Below are 25,150 nucleotides of genomic sequence, written 5' to 3' on the forward strand. Positions count from 1 at the left end.
CTTTCCACCACATCAATACAGACCCTAAGTGTTTAAAACTTGACAGCTACACATTTCCACGGCGGCTTAGCCATGCTGATAAGAAGGGAGCCCGAAGTCCTGATTCTGTTCCCAGTTCTCTGCTAGCCACGTGCTCTGAGCTTTAGTTCTCTGGACCTTTGTGTTGGCTTCTCCATAATGAAGGCAGACTCACTTTTTTAAAAAAAAAAACAACAAACAATGGAATGTCAAGCTTCCAGATGAAAGGCTCTGTTACAAGTACAAAGTATCATTTAATTACACTGCTGCTCCAGTTAGCTGCTTCCCAGCTCCTAACTCCCACTGGGTGGATTCTGAAACCGCATAGGAGATTATGTCAAGAGGGGAGAACAGGAGAAACATTCTCTCCCTGAACTTTCTTAAATGGAAGAGAGGAACAAAATGAAAGGCCCATTTTCCAAGGAGGGGGCTGGGGCAATGATCTTTCCATTAAGTGGACCTGCATAAGAATCTATAGATTATTTAACGCTGGGGGTGGCTGTGGAATGAAATAAAGGAATCTTTGTGCAATGCCAGCCACAGTTCCCTCACTCTCTCCCCACGGTCAGGCATTTAACACAACTCTTTAATCATCAAGCTCTAATGCACCCCATCTGTGCACCGGTTGTAGCCGATGAAACTGCAGCCTGTACTGACTTTGGCCTGGACTTGTGAAGGAGCCTTTCTGCCCCAAAAGGGGCAGAAAGGAGGACATGAGGCCAACAGTCTTTTTTGCTCATCACTTGTCTTCTCCCAAGGCTCAAGAGCCATCCGTTTACCTGACCATTTATTGAGCTCTTGCCATGGGTCAGATTCTGACCCAGAGATACAAAGCTAATAGGACATGGCCCCAGGAGGAAAAGATGTGTAAGAGCTCCTGTGAGAGAGGAAGGCGGTAAAGAAAAACGGATGCTTTGGGCTGAAGCACAGAGGCCCGAAACACCCCTATCTGCATATTCAGGGAAATGTTGCTTAGTTCCAAGTGGTTGGAACATAAAGCAAGGAAGCGGCAGGGACCCTAACTCAAAAGCTAGGCTCTGCCAGATCATCCAAGGCCCTGTGTACCAAGCCAAAGAGGTAAGACATCAACTCTGAAGGCCACTGTCATCCCCACATATTCTCTTCTGACCATTTCACAAGGCACAGCTCAAATACCACCTCTTCCAGAAATTTTTCTTGAACACGCTCAAAGTAATTGCTCTCTCTTCTTTGAGAACTCAAGACCTGAGCTCTTGGACAACTTGTATGAGTCTCAGCTTCTCCATCCATATAATATATGACTAACATCACCTACCTTAAAGGCTTCTTATGAGGGTTAAGTGAGATAATATTTATAAAGTGTTAAGTAGCAGTTTTTAGTACACAGAAGGTGCTTAAATACAGTTTATGGTTACCTCCACTTCTTACGATACACAGTACTTCTTTTTTTTTTTTTTAAAATAAATTTATTTATTTATTTTTGGCTGCGTTGGGTCTTCGTTGCTGCGTGCGGGCTTTCTCTCTAGTCGCGGCGAGCGGGGGCTACTCTTCATTGCGGTCCACAGGCTTCTCATTGCGGTGGCTTCTCTTGTTGCAGAGCATGGGCTCTAGGTGCGTGGGCTTCAGTAGTTGTGGCACGTGGGCTCAGTAGTTGTGGCTCGCGGGCTCTAGAGAGCAGGCTCAGCAGTTGTGGCGCACGGGCTTAGTTGCTCCGCGGCATGTGGGATCTTCCCGGATCAGGGCTCGAACCCGTGTCCCCTGCATTGGCAGGCAGACTCTTAACCACTGCGCCACCAGGGAAGTCCCCACAGTACTTCTGGATATTAAAAAGATGTCTTGGCTTCTACTCCTCTGGAGATTTCCAGAAGTAGGACAACTCACATTTTCCCTCCAAGCTTCCAAAGCGAAGAGGACTGACCCCCCTCTCCTCTCACTGACATAGCCTCCCCACGTCCAAACTTCCAGGCTCCAGGGGTTCCCCAAAGGTCCAAGAGGAATCTGAGACAAGATGAGTTAGCTGACAGAGAAGGAAGCTATAGGCTGGCTGGAACACAAATAGCATAGAGGAGAGTAATTAGCAGAAACCTAGAGAAGGGAAAGTGGGCCAGAGACCAGGACTCTGAGGGCTGCAGGGTTCAAGCCTTTTGGTAACCCTAGACCCTTGAAGAGGCTTAGAAGGAGGAGTTCTTCCATCTGCAGTCCTGATTTGAGAATCCCCACTAACAGACGTGGTTGTTCAAGCAGCTTCTCCACTTCCTGTCAGATCAGCCAGCTGGACAGGACTGTTTTGTAACTGCTGATCCTTCCTCCGGGTCTGCCCGGGGCTACCGAGCCAGAGGCAGGGAAAGTGATGCCACCTTTTCTAGCAGTTCTTGTAAACAGATCAAGAACACTAAATTTTTTTTTTTTAAAACTTTGTCCGAGTCCGCATAAAGGTTGTTTTTTTGTTTTTTTTACTTTAATGGCATGAAGTCCAGGTTCTGAAGAAGGATGCTTTTTAAAGCGAACAGTCCCCCAGGAGCTCTTTCTCCTTTTCCTGCAGCCTAGTAAAGCTGTCTCTCCTCCCTTGGCAAGGAGCTTGGGGCTAGGAGGGAGCAGCTCCCCCTTGAATGCTGCCTGAAGGAGCCAGTGTCTGGACTGCTCGACGGGACATTAGGTTTCTTTATTTATTAATAACCCCCCCACCCCAACTTCAGGAAGCAGGTGCCAAGGCTCCTCAGGGAAAATGGGGTTCCACTCTTTCTTCTGATTGTGACCAAACGTCATGCCATTTCACCTCACGTAGAAGCCCGAGAGGTCCCGACAAGCCAGTGGGTCAGCTCTTCACCAAGCCACTTTTGGTCCTCCAAAGGCCACCCATTTTAGTAACTAAATCATCTGGTAACCTTCCCTAGGGGCTTTAAAAGCAATATTCCCCTCTCTCATTTCAGCCATTAACCTCTCCTACAAGAGACCACCTTTCTCAGAATTCCTTTCTAGGCAGGCAGTACCCTACATCGCATGCATCTGCCAACTCAGCCCAGGCAAGCAGAGCGCTAGGCTCCAATCCCTTTTCAGCCCCTCTCCCCACCGGCTCGCGAGCCCCCAGCCCCCACAGACTCAACAGGGATGACATTTACTTTCCAAAGGTACAGACTAAATGAGTACACTCTCCCCCTAACTCTGAGTTATTTCTCAGCTGAGTGAGACAGCCATTTGGGTCAGCCCTCCCTGGACAAAAGAAGGAATACAAATGTGCCGGGCCCTTTGGCAGAGCTCATAAATGTCTGCAAACCTAGGAGCCAGAAGTGCCCTCCCCCAAGGTAGGCAAGGAAGGCCTGCAGGGAACATGTACCTTGGAAATAAGTTCATCATGATTGGCCAAGTGGGCTCTGCAGTGAATGCAGCTGTAGGTCCGGTGGCAAGAGGGCAGATATGCCTGGAAAGTCTTGGATCTCGTCATCTTCACCATTGGCGCTGCTGAGTGTGGGGTGAACTCTGGGGCGGCCCACGAGGCACTCCCACAGGATGGGTCGCACGGGAAACACCGGAAGACACAGGTAAAGGCCGTGGTTTGGCAGGGGGTGGGTGTGGGGCGGGCTCCACACACTGGTGATGTCTTCAGAGGAAGGACTCTCAAGCAGAGGTCTAGGGCTGGTTCTCAGCAGCCTGCAGTGCCAAGATAAGGAATATCATTAGCTGATGGAGCTGGGCTTCCTGCAAAGCCAGTACAAGTAGAGTCCAACTGCCACCCGAGAGAGGGCAACATTTACAGGATAAAATGACCCCCCTTCTCTGTTCTTACACTGTGCCAAGATGCCCCATGAATAAGAAAGAAACCAATGGAGATCCCAACATTGCTGCAATTCTAGAGTTGGAGGTTCAGTATCAACTCAGGGCTCTCAGGAGTTACCCTACCAACATCCAGCAAACCGGCATGATCACCATGCCTAGGGAGCCCTAGAAAAGGCCAGGCTTAAAGATATGCTACCTCCAACCCCAGGGAGAGGACTCTAAGGGTACTCTTCTCCTGATCCAACCAAGATAAATGGCTTAAAAAGTTTAGTCTCTAGAGGTTTGCTACATCAACAATCACAGGTGGATTTCTCATCCATTTCCAGATGCCAGGAGTCCTCCAGCACTTGAAACCACCATCTGAAGAGGCAACAAACCCCACACCACCTTTTGCTTATGACCTAAGCATGGGATACAAAGGATCAAGTTCCCAACCAGCAGGATCCCTCACGGCTAGCCAGTACTTCTAGGAGAAGTGATTCTGTTTGCAATACCTTGCCCAGAAGTAGATGCTCAGCACATTTTTTTTAAAGCAAGTAAATTAATGAAACTAATGGCATAATCAGGATCCTGCATCTAAAATTCACGACGACAGTGAATCTGACCAGAATTTCTCTTCAACTCTCAAATTTTCCATTACTCATCTCACAGTACCAAGCATTTCTCCTTCCATAGCCTCAGCTTTTTTATTCTAATGGGAAAGAAGGACACTGAGATAGAGGGGTGGCTCCTAGGGCCACCTAGGGTATATCCAAGTAAAGGTCTGAGGGCAAAACCCCAAGGTCTGAGATCCACTCCGCTTCTCTGTGGCTCACATACCTGAGGCTTCTGGACCTACCTATTCCCTGGGCTTCACTAACGGGGGTGGTGTTCCCACTTGCCTACCTCCCAGGAGAGCCAGAGTGTTAATTAACGCCTGCGTCATGCTTTGAAGATAAAATTATTTGAAGAGACAGGGGAGGAAGACAAACAAAATCAGATCTTCCTTGCTGGATTATGCCTGGGATCCATCTGGATGTTTGGAGAAAGCCCACAAATCATAGACCTCTTTTTCCTCTGAACCTCACTGGAACCAAATCTTCAGCAGGGAAGCTGCCCTCTTCCCCGACATCCTTCCCACCATAATGTCACTGAAGGCCACTATGCCCCTGGGACTCCGCATAGCTTCCTGAGTGGCCAACACCACTGGCCAGCACTAGGCTGAAGGACAGCAGTGGTCACTATCCTTTACCCTGCATGTCCCTTGGGGAACTGAGCCAAGCAAGCTCCACCTCCAGGGTGACCAATTACACAAGATGTCCAACTGTTGAAGGGATTCAGACCTACAGGGGCCTAGGCATAATGTCTTCCCTGCTCGGTCTCCCACCGCTAATTTTAAAGATGAGTAATCAGATTAAACTGAACATCACAGAAATACTTCAAGAATATGGGGGTGAGAATTAACCTCCCCAGCTTTGCCTCGGAGGTAGGCCTGGCCATAACAAGAGATAACACGACCCCTTGGATCAGAACCCCTGCGTCTCACCCAGGCATAGTGGAAGTGGAAGTGGAAGGTGAGTGGTCAAAGCCAAAGCCCATGGTAGACCAATGTTGTTGGGGGTTGAAGTGTAAGAGGTGGTGGAAAGAGCTAAATACCCCACTTGGGGTTTCCTGAAATATCCTTGAACCTTCCAAGACTCCTGTTCCGCTCTCAGGAAGGACAGTATTTCCAGGAAAGGAAGGGGTGATAGGTCAGGGGGTAAGGAACAGGAAAGACAGAGGCAGGGGAAGCGAGCGGGAGGCTTGCCCCAGGCCAGCCACTTCTGAAGTCCACAGCCTCAGCTGCCCGGTGGGGAGCAGGAGGGGCACTGGCCCCATTCGCCTTATACAAACACTGAAGGAAGGAAAGGAAACAATGAGCCCTGGCTGCCAGTCTGGGTTTATAGAGCAGCCACAGAGTCTGTTTTCTTACGCATGCAGACGGCTTCTAAATTATGCCTTTCCCCAGAGTAGAATTATTTCTTTTCTCACTTCTCTTCTGTAGGAAACCCAAAAAAAGTTCACCGGCAGGGGTTTCTGGTTATGCACAGCTTCAAATGTGAATCTCAAAACTTATTCATAGCTACCTTCGGAGAAATCAGCATTCATAGTCTGCATTAAATGTGAGTATGTCACAAACACATTCATTGCACACCACAGTTCAGAACTTAAAAAGAGAAAAAGAGGGCTTCCCTGGTGGCGCAGTGGTTGAGAGTCCGCCTGCCGATGCAGGGGACACGGGCTCGTGCCCCAGTCCGGGAAGATCCCACATGCCGCGGAGCGGCTGGGCCCGTGAGCCATGGCCGCTGAGCCTGCGCGTCCAGAGCCTGTGCTCCACAATGGGAGAGGCCACAACAATGAGAGGCCCGCGTACGGGAAAAGAAAAAAAAAAAAAAAAAAAAGAGAGAGAAAAAGAGACCATGCAAGCAACATCCCAGGATGCCTGGTGCTAGAAAAGCCCCAGAGAGCCTAGGCTGCAGACAGGCCTTGGACTTTGCCCTTTGGTCATTCTGCCCCTCTCACTGTTTCCTAGGAATTGACAGGCACCCACAAAAGTGACTCCTTACCCAAGAAGGAAGAAAAGAAAAAGTGGCTTGCTGAAATATGAATCTTGTTCCACTGGTACAGGGCCATCAAGAAGGAAGGAGAGAGGGAAAGTGGAAAGCAAAGTAAGGAGGATCAAGAGGGGGTCCTTGTGCCTGAGAATAAAGGAGAGAACAGGCTGAGTGAGAGAAAAAAGGTGAGAGCTAGGGACCGAAAAACAATCACCTATTACTGTCTTCTTCCCTCTTAAGGGAAAATATTAAAAGCTGCTTCTTTAAAAAGAAGTCTGTTTTTAAAAAGGAAGTAAAAAAGAAGTCAGTTTTTAGGAAGGAAGATGAAACAGATGTTTTTTGTTTTTTTTTTATGGAAGAAATTAAGGGTATGGGGCTGTAGAACTCACCACATTTTAATTTTTGGACTCTGGTACCTGTTAATGGGGCCACAGGCTCCATGGGGCTTCATGAGTCCAACCCGCTGAACATATTGTGGAGACTAAATTGATTTCCAACAATAATCAAATGAGCTTGCTTTTTTAAAGCCTCAGGGCACGTGTACAAATTAAACACCATTTTAAATGAAGTAATAATCCATCACAGTGGAAATTAAAGGAAGATTTGCTACCACCTCCAGCTGGCTCCCGCTGGGCAGCATGGAAAGCAAAGATGTGAACTATTATGATTGAAAACAAAGACCTTATATACACCACTCTGAGAGCCAAACACATAGGCAAACCTGGCCATCCCACCTCACGGACTGGCCTCTTCCACAAGGAGCCACAATTGCAGGTGGAACTCAAAACAGAACCTTCGGAGTGTCCCCAGGATGGAGGGGTAGGAGGGACAAATTCCTCAGATAAGTCAGGAAGGAACTGGAAAAATGATGTGGGAACAAGATTGTACCGCCACACACAGAGCCACAGAAACCGAGCAGCCAGAACTTGCCAGGGGAAGTGACACCTCCAGCCACAGGACAGGACCACCCCTAGATGTGCCTCAGTGTTGCTGTTTTTGTGGGGTGTATTGGAGGAGGGTAGGTAAAGACTGTCTGGAAAAGAAGTGGGCTCTGGAATCAGAAGCCAGTTCTACTCCGTTCTAGCTGAGTGACTTTGGCAAGTTATTCAACCACTCTGACCCTCAGCTTCCCCAATTCTAAGAAGACCAACATACACACAGGGTTATGAGGATTAAATGAGATTGATGTAAGTACATACACAGTGCTGGCACACAAAACACACCAAAATTGTAGCTATTATTATTTTTAGTGGTTAATGAATTTTTAAAAATATATGTTGCTACTTAAAAAGAGAAGAAAAAGAAAAAGGAGGCCGAAGAGTTCAGAGACATACATAGTTTTCCTGCCACTTCCATTAGGACTCTCTAGCTTGTCTTCAAGCAAGGTAGATGGTACTATTGGGATGACATTTCTCTAAACCTAGAATTCTCTTCTCAAGGTAAGACAAGGTGACGACGACACTGGAGGAACCATAGGAGTATCCCTCTAAGAGGCGGCTTCCCCAGTGGCCATGCTCCCAAAGGCCCCAAAGCACTGCCAGGAACACAGCATCTCTGATTCACACAGCCCTGGCAGACCCCTGAGCCTCCTTTCCCCCTTAAATCTACCCGCTGCATTTCAGCCAGTGTTATTATGTATTTAAAAAGCAGATCTCACAAACAATAAATGCTGGAGCGGGTGGGGAGAAAAGGGAACCCTCATACACTGTTGGTGGGAATGTAAATTGATACAGCCACTATGGAGAACAGTATGGAGGTTCCTTAAAAAACTAAAAATAGAACTACCATACGACCCAGCAATCCCACTACTGAGCATATACCCTGAGAAAACCATAATTCAAAAAGAGTCATGTACCAAAATGTTCATTGCAGCTCTATTTACAATAGCCAGGACACAGAAGCAACCTAAGTGTCCATCAACAGCTGAATGGATAAAGAAGATGTCACACATCTTCAATATACAATGGAATATTACTCAGCCATAAAAAGAATGAAATTGAGTTATTTGTAGTGAGGTGGATGCCCTAGAGTCTGTCATACAGAGTGATAGGTACATCTACCTCACTACAAATAACTCAATTTCATTTCTTTTCATGGCTGAGTAATATGCCATTGTATATATGTGCCACATCTTCTTTATCCATTCATCTGTGCTTGGTGTTTTGTGACCACCTAGAGGGGTGGGATAGGGAGGGTGGGAGGGAGACGCAAGAGGGAGGAGGTATGGGGATATATGTGTATGTATAGCTGATTCACTTTGTTATAAAGCAGAAACTAACACACCATTGTAAAGCAATTATACTCCAATAAAAACATTAAAAAGAAAGAAAGAACTAAAGGAGGAGGGAAAAAAAAAAAAGCAGATCTCACCATGTCATCACTTTCATGTCCTTCAGAAAGGCAATATGGGACAGTGGGTAAGCAGATGCGTTCTGGATATTTAACTAAAGAAAACAAAAACACTAATTCAAAAAGATCTGTGTACCTCTATGTTCACTGCAACACTATTTACAATAGCCAAGACATGGAAGCAATGTAAGTTTCCATCGACAGATGAATAGGAATGTGGTGTATGTATATATATATATAAAATGGAATATTACTCAGTCATAGAAACAAATGAAATCTTGCCATTTGCAGCTACACAGTTGGACCTGGAGGGTATTGTGCAAGGTGAAATAAGTCAGAGAAAAACAAATACCATATGATTTCACTTAACATGTCTAAAAAACAAAGCAAATAAACCAACATAATAAAACAGAGTCATAGATACAGAGAACAAACTGGTGGTTGCCAGAGAGGAGAGGAGTGGGGGGACAAATGAAATAGGTGAGGTACAAACTTCCAGCTATAAAATAAATGTCATGAGGATGAAATGTACACATAGGGAATACAGTCAACAATACTGTAATTACTTTGTATGGTGACGGATGGTAACAGGTCTTATTGTGGTGATCATTTCATAATGTATAAACATATTGAATCACTATGTTGTACACAGGAAATTAATATAATATTGTATGTTAATTATAACTCAATTAAAAAAAGATGGGTTCTGAAATCGGACTCCGAGGGTTTCAAATCTCAGTTCTATAATTTTCTAGCTGTGTGACCTTGAACAGCTTACTTAACCTCTCTGGACCTTGCTCTCCTCATCAAAACCTAGGAACACTAATATTGACCTCATAAGGCTCTCGTGAGAATTAACTAAGCTAATACATATACAGTACTCAGCATATGCACCTGGCATGTAGTAAGCACACAATAAATTCCAAGTGTGTATTATTGCTGACAACCATTGACATCCATGAATGGCATCCATGAGAGACTCATCTCTCATACTCTATATACTCCATTTTTGAACTGATATTTAAGGGTCTATTGTGTGTCAGGAACAGTCTCCTAAGTGTTCAGATTTGCCAACCAAACTCTCTGTAGTTCCCCCGAATACACCACACCTGTATTTCACCCTTCCATGGTTTTGTTGATGCCATTCCCTCCATCTGACATATCCTTCCCACCTCCTCACCAGGCCCTTACTTGTCCATTAAGACTCAGCTCAAATATCCCCTCAGCATTGGACTTATTGACCCATCCTCTGTGCTCACCTCCATCTTAACATTTACCCCATTGAAACTGAGATTATTCTTTTCTGCCTCTGTATCCTCTACTAGAGGTAAGTGCCAAGAGCAGGGACCACATTTTAGTTGTTTCTGTACCCCCTGAACTCGGCAGCACAGAGCACACAGTAGCGGCCACTGTTGACTGAACTACCCCTGCTTCCCCTTGGGCTGCTGACTAGACCAGTCTACTCATCCATGTGGGTAGCACAAATGACTGAGGCTCCTCCCTCCGCCCTGCCAGTAACGAGGCAGGACGCGGAATGACTCTGGCCCCATGGAACCCTATTCTCCCCGATAGCCCACTCAGATCCTGTGCTGAGATGCCCATAACTACAGTTCTTCTAGGCAACAGAAGATTTTTTTTAAGTCCTGGATGTTAATCAAAGGCCTGTCATTGGCATCCATGCCCATTTTTCACACTCACAGGGTCTAGGTTAAAATATACTATAGTAAATATTTATATATATAGATACACATCCATACACATATATATATATATATCTGTTGAGGTAACAGCTTAACCATTTTCCAGCTTTCCCCATCTCTTACTTATTGTAGGAACTCTTAGAAAGCCTGAAGAGGACTTTATGCTGACTTTAAGGACAGGAAGGTAGGAGCATGACTGAGTAGTCTGTTCCAGGAGCAAAGAGAGAAGCCCTGATTGGAGGCAATAAATAGGTGGCAGCGGAAAGGGGATAGGTAAGCCATTTCTGGGACTGGAGACAGAAAAAAAAAAAAGAGACAGATGGCTGTGGAAAGCCCCTAGCCCAAGAGGGTAGTCCTCCTTCCCCATTCCTAATCTCACCAGAATCCTGGACTCAGACCAGGGAGCAGAGAGACCCAGTTTCCCTGGGCTGCCACAAAGAGAAGTGGGTGGTGGTGTTGTCCACTGGTGAGGAGGACAGGATTAGAGACAGATGGACTTGGATTCTGTTTTGGTTCTTCTCACTAGCTGCATCACCACTGGGCAAGTTGCCTGAAAGGGAATAACAGTGCCTACTTCATGGAGGAGACAAAAGCATCAAATGACATAAAGCAAGTGAAGCATTCAGCATAGCACCTGGCACATCATTAGTACTCAATAACCTTGATTAGCTGTGATCATCCTTACCAGCAAGGGAGAAAAAGCACGGTAACTGTTCCTGTTCACAAGACCCAAATGAGCAGTGCTCCTGTCTGCCAGGTTGACTCTTGGTGGCTAGAGGATTAGGCCTAAATTAATCCACTTAAAGGTATACTGTGGTTTTAGTAGGTTTTGGTGGCTTAGCTGGGGATCTGACATTATTGCAATATCATTCCAAACAATAGACCACTCCATCACTTAGTGCAGTGGAAGTTACCTCTGCAGTCTGCACTGACTCTACTAATCCCAGGATGAGGCCACTATTGAAAACTTTACTGAAACTCTGCTATCAAAAGTGCCACGATCTGATGTGCAAGACGTACTGGGAAAGCAATGCTATCACTTCATAGTTAACAACTTTATAGCTCTGGACCCAGGTGGTACTTCAAATCCATCCAGTTGATAATAAAAACCAGTTTGGATAGTCAAGGAACCACTCCTTCGGGCTTCCCTGGTGACACAGTGGTTAAGAATCTGCCTGCCAATGCAGGGGATACGGATTTGAGCCGTGGTCCAGGAAGATCCCACATGCCGCGGAGCGACTAAGCCCATGTGCCATGACTACTGAGTCTGCGCTCTTGAGCCCGCGAGCCACAACTATTGAGCCCACATGCCACAACTACTGAAGCCCGCGCATCTAGAGCCCGAGCTCCAAAACAAGAGAAGCCACCGCGATGAGAAGCCCGTGCACCACAACTAAGAGTAGCCCCCGCTTGCCACAACTAGAGAAAGCCCGCGCGCAGCAACGAAGACCCAATGCAGACAAAAATCAACAAATAAAAATAAATTAATTAATTAAAAAAAAAGAGAAACCACTCTCTTTCATAAACAAAACCAACCATTCATGTCTATGCTGGATACAGGGCCAAGTATTGATTTCAGGGGGATTATCTGTCAGATGATAATCCTACATGATCTCTAGGATTCCTTCAGCTCCTGAAGTCCTGATTTCATGCTGTAATGATGTCTCTGCCAGCTGAACCCTGCCCCAGAACTGAGTACCCATCCATCCACCTTTACTCTGTTAAGACCTTGATTTCAGCAAGGTCACAGGACCTGCCAGTCTCGCAGAGTCCACTTGGATATGGCTGGACGGTGCTTTGCAACATCTGTTAGCAAAGCAATATATTTATCACATGGTCCTTAGTTCAGCACTCTGCCTGCGAGGCCCCCACATGAGGCTTACATCTGTTAGAACATGGCATAGGGAAGAGGCACTTCCCCTTGAACATTCTGAAACTTGCATGTAATTTACTAGTTATTACATAGAAGTAGCTGTTGCTAGCTGGCTATGAAGAGATCAGATATCACTTTGGGTTGTTTCTACAATTTCAACCAAAAATGATCTGTCTGAAGATTTATTACCAAGGACACTTGGCTAAAGTTCATCAACGGCTTCCTTCTTTTTCTTATACAACTCCAAGATCCAAAAAGGATTTAAGGTGGCTTACAAAAACATAAACAATACTATACTATTAAAATAGATTAAGAAATTACGGGTAGGAGGAATAAAAGAACAAAAGGAGGGTTAGGACGCAGAAATGCATACTATTAAATTGCTTAATATTTATTGAATTTCAACTGCAAATTTGGCTTTGAGCTCCCCAGTAACCAAGGCAGGAAAGAAAATACCAGCAGTTATAAGGTTTATATTTCCTATGAAATAAAAGCATCTTGGTTGTTCAGGATACAGATTTTCTGAGAGACATTTACTTCTCCTGTGGGTGGTCACAGGAGACAATGAGCAACCCAGTGGACAGAGCCCCAGCGCACATCAGCCCTTCCCACCATGTAACCCTCTTGCAAGACTTTCTTAGAGGCCCCTCCATGAAAACGGACAGCGTAATGAACACCAAAGGGCAATTCAGTAAAAGGGATTTGATTCTACATGGGGTCAAATCAGGGCAGCCCAAGGACGTGGCAGCCCAAGGACCCAGATCCTGACGGTCTGGCTGGATCCAGTGATATCAACTCTCCAGAGGAAAGGAAGAGCTACAGAGCCTTCTGGCAACACTCCATGAATATCATTTATCACAACCAGGCTTTTGAGTAACAAAAATATGGGCAGCCTCCAACATGCCAAGTCCAAACACTAATACTTTTGAATGCTAACACTATTTGGCCCTGGTGCTGCATTCAGCTCTCTCATGGGCTGTTTTTTCTCTGAAACTCTCCCTTATGGGCCTCATCTTGTCTCTCTGGGTTCTTCTGTGTCTCTGACTGAGCCTCAACCTCCCTGGCTGCTCTTCCATCCTCCTCCTCCTTCGAGGTGCTTCCACCATATGCCTAAGTGCTCCCCGCCCCCAGCATTCTCACCCATACCCAAGTCTTCTAAACACCTCTGTCTCCTGCTCCTGAACCCTGGATTCCTTTCTAAAGGGGGCCTCTTTCTGGCTCCTAGGAAGGCACTTCAAACTCCCAAAGCCAGCACCATCTTTTCCCTTCCCCCTGATCCTATCCCCTTCACCCCCTTCTGTTCCTTCCCCCTGAAGGCCCAGCTGCCCAAGCAGGAAACACCCTTTATTCTCTCTCCCTTCTATGTCACACTCCATCTGTCCCCTAAGACAGTTGGTTGTGCCTCTCAATCTACCCTCCCGATGCCATCCCCAGTCACAGCCAGCACATTGTGTGAGCCCCGTCCTCTCTCACCCTGAACCTCCTAAACTGGTCTCCCTGACTCAGCTCTTACCTCTCCAGCCCATTCTAGAATTCTATTTATACAGCACAATCTGATCACATCTCTCTCGTGTTTCAAAGCCTCCAGTGGTTTCCTAGCAGCCTACAGGACAAGGTCCAACCCGTTAGGTGGCACCGAGAACCTGGGCCCAATTCTCCTTATCTTCTCATCACCTTCCCACCCCACTCCAAACCTGCTTCCCCAGCTGACCAAGCTCGTTCACTACCTTTTCTCAAGTTATTTCAGCCTCCTGCAAAGCCTTAACCTGTCTTCTCTGCCCGGTAAATGCCTGCTCATCCCTTAATATCCAGCTCCAATAAGACCCTAAGCAGAGCTGGGGACCCCCTTCTTCCAGCATGCAAAAAACTATTCTCTGGAATGGCACTTTAACACACCATTGTTGTGTGTCTCCCAGACTGGAAAATTCCTGCAGTCAGAAGTCCAGTCTTTACCCCCCTTGGTTCCCCAGGACTCCTAGTATCCAGCACATTGGAGATTCTTGATAAATGTTAATTAACTGAGCAAAATGAATGACCATCACTGGCACTGTGCTGCCCTGTAAAGCTGATATTTTTTAGTCTCCTTACTTTGCCACTATCCAGTACAATTTCAAATATTGAATTCTGAGCATTGCATGGGACTCACACACCATTAATGCTCCACAAAGTTTGAAAACTAGCAAACTCTTATGATGTAACCTTACTTGGGCTGGCAGGTAGAGTCTGCAACTCAGGACTGTGGAGCCATATCTCCGATGGGCCACACCACAAGAACCTCTGATGGTTTTACCCAGCTGCTGTCTGATGGCAGAAATATTTCCCATTCTGTCTCACCTGGCCCTTCCCACCATTTCTGCGTGTCACCTAGGGCAGCTTCCCGAGGGACCCTCCCCAGGCTGGCAGTGACTCCTGGACCCCCAGAGAAACCCTTCCAGGTTGATCCCCACAAACCCCCCACGGCAGTCTGAGCTGCTGTTCTAGGCAAGACTGAGCCAGGGAAAAACGCAGTGGTAGACTTGGTGCAGGCTAGGAGGGTAGGGGTCCCTCGGTCCTGCCTCTGCTCCACATTTCAAAGAAACCAGATCCACCCTTTTCTGCAGCCCCCAGAGACTGCCGCCCTCGGCGTCAGTCCTGCAGTTTGTATTCGGCCGTGGTCGGAGATGATAATCCTGGTTAAAACAAAGCGAATACTTTCGTCCCATGATCTGGGACCCAAAGAGAGATTGGGTCCATTCCTCTGTCCCCAGACAAGGCTACATTTGAACTGTAATGTAAAAACAGCCATTTAGAAGATCTATCAAGAAAACAACTCTTGAAAAGCAGAGTAAGAGATGGCCAGTCTTCAGGTTACTTCATCAGGGAACCCTCCCTTTAGCCACCTCCAACCCCCACTAAGTCAGGCCCCCAATTCCAGAGGCACAGCACTTTTCACAGTTGTAGTTTTATTGAGATGATTATTTGATTGTCATGTCATCTGTGTCCCACACACTCAAATATCCAATATTATTTACTGACTAAGTGAATGTCTTTTGGAATACGGGCACTGTGTGACCTTGATTTCTCTTTAACTGCTGCTCCCCGAGGGCACAGCTGGGGCCCCAATTAATTACAAACCATCCATCCCAAATCTGCCAATACAATTCTATTGTTCAGCTGTCAGCATGCCTTTGGCTTTCTCACTTTAATCTCCCATTTCAAATAAATCCAAAACTCTAGACTCTCACATCTGTGGCTGGGCTCCCTGCCTTTCCACGATTGGAATTTGGAAATTGAACTTAAAACTCAAGAGGAAAAAAAAGGCAGAGGCACTTTCAAAAGGATGCCTGTTGAATGTCCAAAGTCCCAGCCATCACCAACCCAAAGATGGATGCATTTTGTTCTAAGAATTAAACTGTCATCTAGCATTGCCATTTATTGAAGCAGTAGAAAAGGAATAGGGTGGGGAAGACAGACTGATTCTGGAGCAAATTTCTGGATTTCTCCTATTATGGGAATGGGAGATAGATTTTAATAAGAAAGACAGCTTCTTTTCCTTTCAGGCCTGGCACACTAAGGGGAGCCATGCACATTGCCAGTGCAGCTTTTTCATATAATTTAGAAACCTCCACAAAGCTAGTAGTTTATGGGTCAATCTTCCCACTAGATTGTGTGCCGTTCCTGAACACATCCAGAGACCATGTCTGTTTAATCATCCATCATAGCTAGCCCAAAGCCCCACTGGCACTAAGAGCTCAGAAAGTGTTGGTTGAAGGAGGGTGGGAAAGGAGGGGAGGAGATAGGGAGAGTCATCTGAGGCCCTTCAGCAACCGTCAGTAAGCCTCCAGGACTCTACAATTTATTAGTTTCGTACTATGGGCCCATAAGGGGCCAAGTACTTGATATGCATTATCTCAATCCTCACAACAACACCGAGAGGCAGGCATTATTATGATTACTCCTATTTGAAAGGTGAGGGAAAAGCTCAAGAGAAGTTAAGCAATTTGCCCAAGGTCACTCTACTAGAAAGTACCATAACTGGGATCCTGGGAACAGCCCCCCTCAACCTCTACCCTCCAGGGGATCTTTCAACCAAGACATGACAGAGAGGGGTCTGAAGATGTGCATCCTTGGTACTTGAGCCCTCTAAAACAAGCAGAATATCTCCCAGAGGGAGTGTCTAAGTCAATTAATTACAATGCAAAACAAAGATGTCAAGTTCTCTTAAAACATCTTCAGGCTGTCAGGGTTGGCTCAATGCATCAACTTTTAATTGCAGAAACCTGAGAAAACAAATGAAGGAAGGGAATAACCTGAACCAGAAGGTGGGACAACAGATTAGGCACAAGAAAAAGCTAGTTTTCAGTTCTTATCATCTCTTCATGCTAATGGGATATTTAGCTTTAGGCTGCAGTCATGTGCAGGGATACTTTTTCCCTCAAATCCTAAAGAAAACAAATTAAGAATCATGTGAAGCAAAACTAACCAAAAGCCCTACCTAATTTACATTTACATAATACACATGTTTATACCATTAGCACAGCAAATGCTGAAAGAGAATTCATTTCTACTTTATGATCCATTTGGTGGTGGGTCACCTTAGGTAGGGACCCCCAACAGACAAAGACCAAAATGGTGATAAAAGAAGAGATAAAGGGAAAACAAATATAATGGATGACACACAGGAACATACAAACAAAAGAAGAAAAGGAAGACGCAAAAATAGAAACTAAGGGAAAGGAGGCCAAAGGTTAAGGGTGTTTAGTAGTTGGTATCTGCCAGAGAGAGCAACTACCTTAGTGATTTCCAGACCTCAGACATGTATGGGGTGGTCTGCATTAGGAAAACCTGGGAAATCGGGGTGGGGGGGAAATGTAGGTATTAAATTCTGATTTTACAGGCTTTTGGCTGGGCCAGGAATTCTTAAGGCAACCAGGTTTGAGAATCCCTAGGGATAGTCTCACTTTTGAGGATGCCTATTATCTATGTCAGCTAGCCTTCATCCTCCAGAGTTCTACTGTGAATGTAAGTCACAGTCCACATCTATGGAGCTCCTCTAAACTGTAGCAATGGTAGCCCAAGCAATATCTCCTTCCTGCATCTCATATGCCTCCTGAGCATTCCTCATACATTACCTGTCATGTCATTACCTCGGTGCCTTTGCACACACTGTTTCCCCTGGCGTGTTTCTGCACGTTTAAATCCCCTTCATTCTTCCCAGCCCCATCTCCAAAATGCCTACCCTTCTTTCTGTATCTCTGTAATGACCTTAAACTCTTTCTACCTTGTACTCTGGTTATTGACATAGATGTCTTAATCACTCCTATTTGAGGATATGCTCTTAGGGGCAGGGGCCATATTATGACTTACCTTTTTCTCCCAAAGGTCTTATTACCTGTTGAATGATCAATACCCAGGAAAATAAAATAAAACAAAATAAAAGGTTGAGTTTCAGCCCCAGGCCAGAGGTTCCTCTTCTCTATCTCAAAATAGGAATCAAAATTTTCCTGACTCAGGCAAGATATGTTCCAAGCCTATGCTCTCTTGCCCCAGGTACTCCCACCCAGAACACCATGGGAAAACAAAACAAATCATTAGGCAGGTCAATATTTCCTATAACTAAATTTCATATCAGATAGAATAAAACCACTTTCTTCTGCCCAACCAAACTCAACCACTGTTCACACCCAGCAGACCCTGTTTGAGCCTCAGTGGCATCCATATGCCATCTGGATATCAAGCCTTCCTGTCATGGCAAGAAATAACCAAGGGAACTCCAGACACTAGAGGCTAATTTCATTCTGAGCAGGCAAGCTAATTTCACATAAAAGCTACTAAGTCTGGACATACTACATTCTCAAGACCAAGGGGGAAGGCTGACTGCCCTGCAACTCAGGAGACAGGAGAGCTCAGTGCTGCTGACCCAGCCAGGAAACAGGAATGTGAGTGGCAGTGCCACACCTCATTGGCAGATGTTGCTTTGTCCCATCACAGAGGGAAGGTAGACTTTGCCTAGTATTGAGATGTTATGGGTTATTTAGAGTTTAAGTCAGAAGTTGGTACTTTTCCAGAATGTACAGGAGTAGTAAGAGCCTTGGACCTGAGAAATAAAAGATATGGTTTACAGTCTGTGCTTTACCCAAATTAGCTCTGTCCTAAGCAAAAAAGATATGGTTTACAGTCTGTGCTTTACCCAAATTAGCTCTGTCCTAAGCAAGTCCTTTTTGCCTGTTTGAGCCTCAATGTTTATATCTCTAAAATGTAACACCTAAAATGGATTTGAATACCCAATCCAGCATATATCTAATCAATAGAGAGTTATAAACCATTAACTTGAAAGTAGAGAAAATAAAATTATAAGGTTAACACTGGAAAAAATTGGGATGCAGGGCCCGACAGTTACTAAAGTCAAGCCACAAATTTGTTTCTCTGCTTCCTGGCAGCCAAAGAAAAAAAGAGAAATATGATCAGTTATATCCAATTGTCCACAAAGAAAAATCATGCCAGTTCCTTGGGAGAGGCAAAGCTTTTCCTAGCACTGGGTTCTGAAAGCAATTTCTCTGATTAACTTAACAGAGACATTAAGTGAAGTTGTAGCTTAAGTCTGCAACAATATAAATTCTTATAAGAAATGTAGTAGCAAGTTATATAAAGCTATTTTGGACAGCGTCCCTCCATAAAGCAAAGGACAGGACACCCAAGTTCATCTCAGTGAAAATAATTCTGGAGGGGCTGAGCTAACATGGCCCAAATATACAGCTTTCAGTTGGCCTGGCTTAATTCAAGGATAAAACTAAGACCAGGTAGACAACATATTCTTCCAAACACTTCTATAAATATTACTTCTTCCACATGGATGTTTATTAAGAGTTGGATAGCAGTGTGCAATTAGATGAATTCTAAATTCCATTCCAGTTCTGATAAATCTAAGTGACATTTTTGGTCTTCATTTACTTACACTAATTTAAAATTTGGGAGTTTTCCCCCTCTTTTACTTCCTACTCCTAAATCAATGGATAAGGAATTCCTGCCAGTGAGAGAGGGAATCTAACTATTAATATTAGTCTTGTTATTAATAGCTAATACCAAGTGCTTATGTGCCAGGCTCTGTGTCTGGGTTCCTGTGCATTCTCTCATTTAATCTTCCCATCAATCCTGTGTGATAGTAACTATTATTAGTCCCATTTTACAAATAAGGAACAGAGATGTAGAGAATTTTAGCAAATTGTCCTAGGTCACAGAGCTAATTATTCAGATCTTTCTGGTTCCAAAGCCAAGGCTCTTAGCTCTACTTATAGTGCCTAGTGTTAATGAAATGTGATTACTGATAGAAATGCTTGTTTGTCAGGAGAACAGTGAAGCCTAGAATAAGGCTTGTAGGGGAGGCAAGAGTTATGAACAACATCAAAATAACAATGGAGCTTTTAGAGACTTTGGCAACCCATAAAAAAAATAAAAGGATGAAAAATATTGTGAAAAGCAGAAATCTCAAAAGAAAGTAATTCCAAGGGAACAGGAATTCCGAGGAAAAGAGAGAGAAAACTTCTTTTCCTCCTCTTCTCTTGAAAATAAAATATTATTTCATACTCTTAAAGACTCTAAACCTTGGCTCTCTTGGTCATTCATTCATTCCACCAACAATTAGATATTTATCTTGTGCTACTCCCTGCTAGGCACTGTCAGCAGTGAGCAAGACAGAGGGGCTTCCAATCCAGCCATCAACTACACAATGCATTTCCAGATGGTATTAAAGTGCTTTAAAAAAAAAAATTAAGGGGATTAAGAAGGGCTGAGGGGCAGGGATGGAGGACTGTTCTAGATAACAGGTCAGGGAGGGGCTCTCTGAGACCCAAGTGTAGGAAGCCAATCATGCAAAAATTTGGAGACCAGTGACTACCAGTAGAAAGGCCCAAGGACAAAAACAAACCTTACATGTTTTAGAAATCTCAGGATGGCTAGTGCAGCTGGAGCTGGACTGAAGCAGAATGGACCAGGTGAGGACTGGTAGGACCTGGGGTGGGAGAAGTTGGGACGGGATGGGACACGGGGCCTGGGGCGGGGGGGGGGCCTGCAATGCCTACAGGGAAAGGGGGTGGATTATTTCTGAAGGGCAATGTGAAAGTTGTAAACATGGGAGTGGCATAATCCTATTTACTTTATAAATCTCCAGGGCTATATTCACAGCTCCCAGGGAAATTCAGGTAGGTGCAGTATCACCTTTGGTTAGGGATAATATCACTCAACTATCAACTCTTAACAGAATCCCTTTTGCCTGTAGGCCCTGGCTTTCCATTATTGGATGCTAAAATTCAAAAAGACACTTCCTTTTCCAGAGCTTTATACCCCCTCATCATGCTAAGGGAATGCAAGGGTCAGAGCAACCAGTGGTTTGGTTGACAGACCCTAGGGAAATGCCAAGATAATTTACAAAGAAAACTGATCCAGACCTCAATTTGAATCCTACCTGCTTTTCCTATCCTAGGATATGCCATCCTTTTGTTGTTTCCTTTTTTTCCATAGGCTCAAAACTAAACGTTAATGTGAGCTGCTTGATCAAACTGAACATTATTAAAGTTAATTTCAACAATCCTACAGTTAGTGTTTCCATATAAGGCATACCCTTGGCAGGAAGGACCACAGTTGAATTTGAATTTGGATAATTTAGAGTTCTTTTGGAAGCTAAATTGCAGCTTTGATAAATTCAAGGAAATTTCTTTTACCAACATGTTTGGACACAATAACTAAGAGGGAAACATACAACATGTGGAAGCATCAGGTGTGTGTACGTTTATGCTTTAAAGTAGAGACAGAGGTAACAGCATCAGAAACCAGAATACTAACAAGATCCACCTGCACAGAGGAGCTGCGCTGTTACATAGGAAATAACCAGGGCTGAGGCAGGCAAGGAGGTGGGGAAACTTGCACCTCTTCTTATTAACTGTTGACAGACAAGCCCCTGGCTCTCCTCCCCACACCTAACAAAAATAAAATCAACAGTCTGCCCTTCCCCTAGGTTACAAAGCCTGGAATACCCAGATATTAAAATCAACCTTTTCTGCTGGCCAAACTGTTAATGTCCCAGGCACAATGACTGTGTCATTGACTCAAAACCATTAAAATCATTTAAATAGTGAAAATTCACATAAATCTGTGAATAATACAGCAGGCTCAACAGCATGACTCATGACCCTAACCCCACACACCTAGAAACATCCAGTGGTACAGAACCATGAACAGCAGCCCTCAAGTGGGCTGGAGCGGAGTGATGTGGGGAGGGAAGGGGGGCTATCTCTTAGGGCCAATGCCTCATGACAGCTGAAATCAAACAACACTATACCCTTAGACTAGCCTGGGCTAGTGTGACAGATGAGGGATCCTGGGTTTGCATAGAGTATGGCTCACATATCTGACTTAGGCTTTGCATTCTTCATCTCTAAGTTAATGCCTTTCATTGTTCATTGCCCCCAATTCCCACTAGTTCAGGGTTTCTTATCAACCACCTGTCTCACAACCTCATGGCCCATTTATTTAAAATGTGCCCCACTGAAAATAAACATCTCCAGACTGGACTTACAAACTGCATTTTTAAACACTACCTGGGTCATCTTTATGCACATTTAAGTTTGAGGACCTCTGCTCTACAGCAACGTTTCTTAAACTGTGGGCCGTGACCCGTTTGGTCAAGAAACCAAATTAATGAGTCATGACCAGCAGTTGATTTTTTTTTTTCAAGTAAGTAGGAAAAAATCATAAATAGAACACACTGCAGGTAGTCAGGGCAATTCTTGTTTCTGGGAACTTATGCACTTGTGGACCTCTGTGAGGGATGTAAAATGTATTCCTCACTGTGGATCCCACTCAGCGTTTGAAAACCACTATCCTAGAGGGAAAAAGGAAAACGATATTCTTGCACATGCATTTATTTTCATTTTTCACCCCTAATTCCAAGCTTCTGGAATTTAGTTCAAGCACAAGATATCAAGACAGAAAGGCTGTTATCAAATCCTAAATTGATAAGGCAAAGCTAAACTGAGGAGGGGGATGAGCCCAAGGCCGACACTCGGCTCCTGCCTGAGACCCTTATCATGGAGCTGGGGATAAGGAAAGGTGCCAAAGAGAAATTTGCACAACTCTCCTCAGGCTGGACCTGTTCCTTAGTAAAGAACCTGTAGCCACTCATTGTCACAGTTTAGAGGAATTAAAATGTTCCCCATGGTGGGGAGTAGGGGGTCAGAGGAGGCTCAGTCCCAGTATAAGGGATAGACAGAACTCAGGTTCAGCCCATCTTTGCAGTCCTGTGGCAGTGACCAGGTCAAAGGAAAGTCAGGAAAGGGTGAATGGTCAAGTCTCACCCCGGAACCAGCGACATGAGTTGCCTTGGGCAAGTCTCGTAACCTCTCAGTCCCCTAGGTTCCATGCATGGCTGATGTTCTGGGAGCAAGTGGGGCACAAGCAATCAGACAGCTTCCCTTCTTGCCCAGTGCTCTAAGACAGGGAGTCCCATCTTGCACATCTTGCCGGACCAGAAGAGAGGAACATGGGGAGGAAGGGCAAGGGAAAAAGATGGTAGCTAGCTGTGTTGTTAGCTTTCAGACTCACCAGAAGCAAGGACTTACTGAAAAGAGCCTCAAGACCCGAGGAGAGCAAACTGACAAGGAGGCCAGAGAGCAAAAAACCCAGCGAAGCCCAGGAGCGTTTTCCCGTGCCATTCACAGCCGCGGGACTGCGGGAGGGTCAGCTACATAACAGAAAAAAACGGAGGACACTCACTCACTTGGCTTTGTAAGCTCTCGTAAGCTGAGAGTGAAGTCAGAGGTGGCAGTCTCCTGGGCTGCGTCCAAAAGAACAGGTGGTTCCCCCCACCCGCCAACGAGAGAAAAGCCACCACTTGGGTAAAGACATCCAGAGGAAGTCAGCGGCCAAGGAGGGTGAACTGGAAGCAGTGAGAGATCGGCGCTGCCCCTCAGCGCAAGTTCCCGAAAGGTACTCGCTGGAGAGGCCCCTTAATTCCGTCGGGCAGGAGTGAACTCGCGCCCACCCCTTTGGCAAGGGCGCTGGGGAGGCGCCGGGAAGCGGCCAGGCAGGAACTCGGCTGCGGTTACCTCGGCCCAGGGCCGGCCAAGCGCTCCTCGGAGTCTTGAGGGCAGCCAGTCCCCCAAAGGCGGGGGCACCGAGGGCGGCGCCCCCGGACCCAGTATCTCCAGCGGACACCCAGCGACACCGGGGACAGAAAACACCCAAAGCTCCCACCCTGCCCCCCACAGACTCCGAACCCGCGGGAACTATGCTCAGGAAAAAGCAGCGACCAGGTCTCCAGGTGCCCCCCCTACCGCCCCGCCAAACCGCGCGCGCCCGACTCGCCCCGCTCCTCGCACAGGTCCCCGGCCCCCGACCCGTGAACCCGTGCCTTCTCGGCTCCCGCCGCGGGCAGCCGCCAGGGCCCCGGCAGTGTTTGTAAACAAACCGGTCACGTGGCCCCGGCGGCCCGCTCCCCGCCCCCTGTGCCCGCGGCCCCCAGGGTGACCCCCCACCGGACCCCGCCTCGGCCGCGCTGGGCAGAGGGTGCCGCGCGCTCTGGGGGAGCCGGGCCGCAGGGACCACGGGACCTGCGCCCAGTGACGGGGGTCGGGCGCCCGCGCTGACAGCGCGCCCCACGCCCACGCACGCCCGGCTCGCGCAGTGCTCGCGTCTGCTTACCCGGCAGTAGGCAGCCCGGTCCGGCCAGCTCTGAGCTCGGCTCCGCGGGGGTGCGCAGCAGCAAAGGACCGCCCGGCCGGATCCCGGGCTCTGGGCGCGCTCTTAAAGCCACAGTCTCCGCCACTGCCGCCGCCGCCACTCCGCATCCCTCCGGGTCGGGGCCGGGGGCTGCCTGGTGACGGACGCGCCCCCGCGCCTATCCCCTCGGCTCAGCACATAGCAACACGCCGCGGGTTGGCTGGGCCCGGCCGCAGCCCATCCGTCTTGAGCCAATCAGCGAAGGACGGAACTCCGCCCCCTGCTTCCCCTACCTCCCACCCCCCACCTCTCGGCCCTGGCCGGGCTTGGGTGAGGGGAGTGTGGCGAGTGCCGGGCCAGGCCCTATGAGGCTCAGCCAGCGGAGCCTGGCCAAGCAGGGCAACTGGCCGGAGGAAGAGGGAGAAAGGGTGATGAGGATGGGTAGGCTCTCGGCGCTCGGGAGGAGACCGTCTATGGGTTTGGAGTTTGTCCCCGCTTCAAGGCTGGGATTTCCAGAACCCGGGGTAGGGAGAGGGGAAGCTTTATAGTGCTTCTTCTACTCTCTAACTCCCTCCTCCTCCCACCTTAGGTATCCCTAACTCAGAGTCCAAGTTTCCTGAGGAAGCTCTCGGGAACCGGGGCAGTTGAATTCAATAAGACAGTGCCAGCCCGACGGGGCCCAGCCAGGACCTACTCAGCAGCAAGGCATTTCCCCTTTTCTCTCTGCTCTGCTCAAATTTGGCGAATTAAAAGTAGGAACGAGGCATTACAGGAATTGGAAGGTACTTAGCCCCCAACTGCTGCTGATTTTCCAAGGCTTTTAAAGAGAAATGATACGCCCCGGAGAGTAGGATGGTCAGTGATCATAGTGGAGGCGCCCACGTTCTGGGTCAGTGGAGTGGTGCTTTTCAAGGAAGAGAAGGTTAAAAAAATAAGCCCAGGGCAGTCAGGAAATCTAGGGAGGCACCAGGTGGGTGGAGTGGGGCAATCTCCCAGCAAGAAAACAGGTCAGTTTGAGAAAGAATGCTGCCAGGGATCAGGGGCAGAGAGCAGCCCAGCCTTTTCAGTTGGCCACTGTTAGTTCTGCAGTTCCGCAGAGAGCGGTAGGAAATGCGGTGTTTTATTGAGCTGCTGTCAGAATGTGAGATGCTTCTGGGGGTGCTGCTGACTTCAGCCCCCTTCCCCACTGGTTT

General features: G+C 46.7%; 2 protein-coding genes across 11 annotated transcripts in view; one reads left to right on the top strand and one right to left on the bottom strand.

The window, feature by feature from the left end:
• YPEL2 (yippee like 2) overlaps nt 1-24,240 on the bottom strand; it is a 33,266-nt gene extending 9,026 nt beyond the window's left edge. Inside the window, exons 1-4 of one of the 10 annotated variants that reach the window (XM_028499683.2) lie at nt 23,017-23,223; nt 10,773-10,943; nt 8,715-8,788; nt 3,332-3,645 (exon numbers count right to left, since the gene is read on the bottom strand). In XM_028499683.2, the coding sequence (XP_028355484.1) occupies nt 3,332-3,448 (117 nt within the window). In that variant the 5' untranslated portion in view covers nt 3,449-3,645; nt 8,715-8,788; nt 10,773-10,943; nt 23,017-23,223. Of the gene's footprint in view, nt 1-3,331; nt 3,646-8,714; nt 8,789-10,772; nt 10,944-22,858; nt 22,953-23,012; nt 23,224-23,344; nt 23,431-23,939 lie in introns of those variants that run through there. The other 9 variants (XM_024127522.3, XM_028499684.2, XM_028499688.2 and 6 more) reach the window with 9 other exon arrangements.
• LOC129392724 (uncharacterized) overlaps nt 3,505-25,150 on the top strand; it is an 80,200-nt gene continuing 58,554 nt past the window's right edge. Inside the window, exons 1-4 of the mRNA XM_055089788.1 lie at nt 3,505-3,536; nt 6,418-6,529; nt 23,293-23,559; nt 24,547-24,739. Of these exons, the coding sequence (XP_054945763.1) occupies nt 3,505-3,536; nt 6,418-6,529; nt 23,293-23,559; nt 24,547-24,739 (604 nt within the window). The remainder of the gene's footprint in view (nt 3,537-6,417; nt 6,530-23,292; nt 23,560-24,546; nt 24,740-25,150) is intronic.

The sequence above is a fragment of the Physeter macrocephalus genome, chromosome 14, assembly GCF_002837175.3.
Source record: "Physeter macrocephalus isolate SW-GA chromosome 14, ASM283717v5, whole genome shotgun sequence".
NCBI lineage: Eukaryota > Metazoa > Chordata > Mammalia > Artiodactyla > Physeteridae > Physeter > Physeter macrocephalus.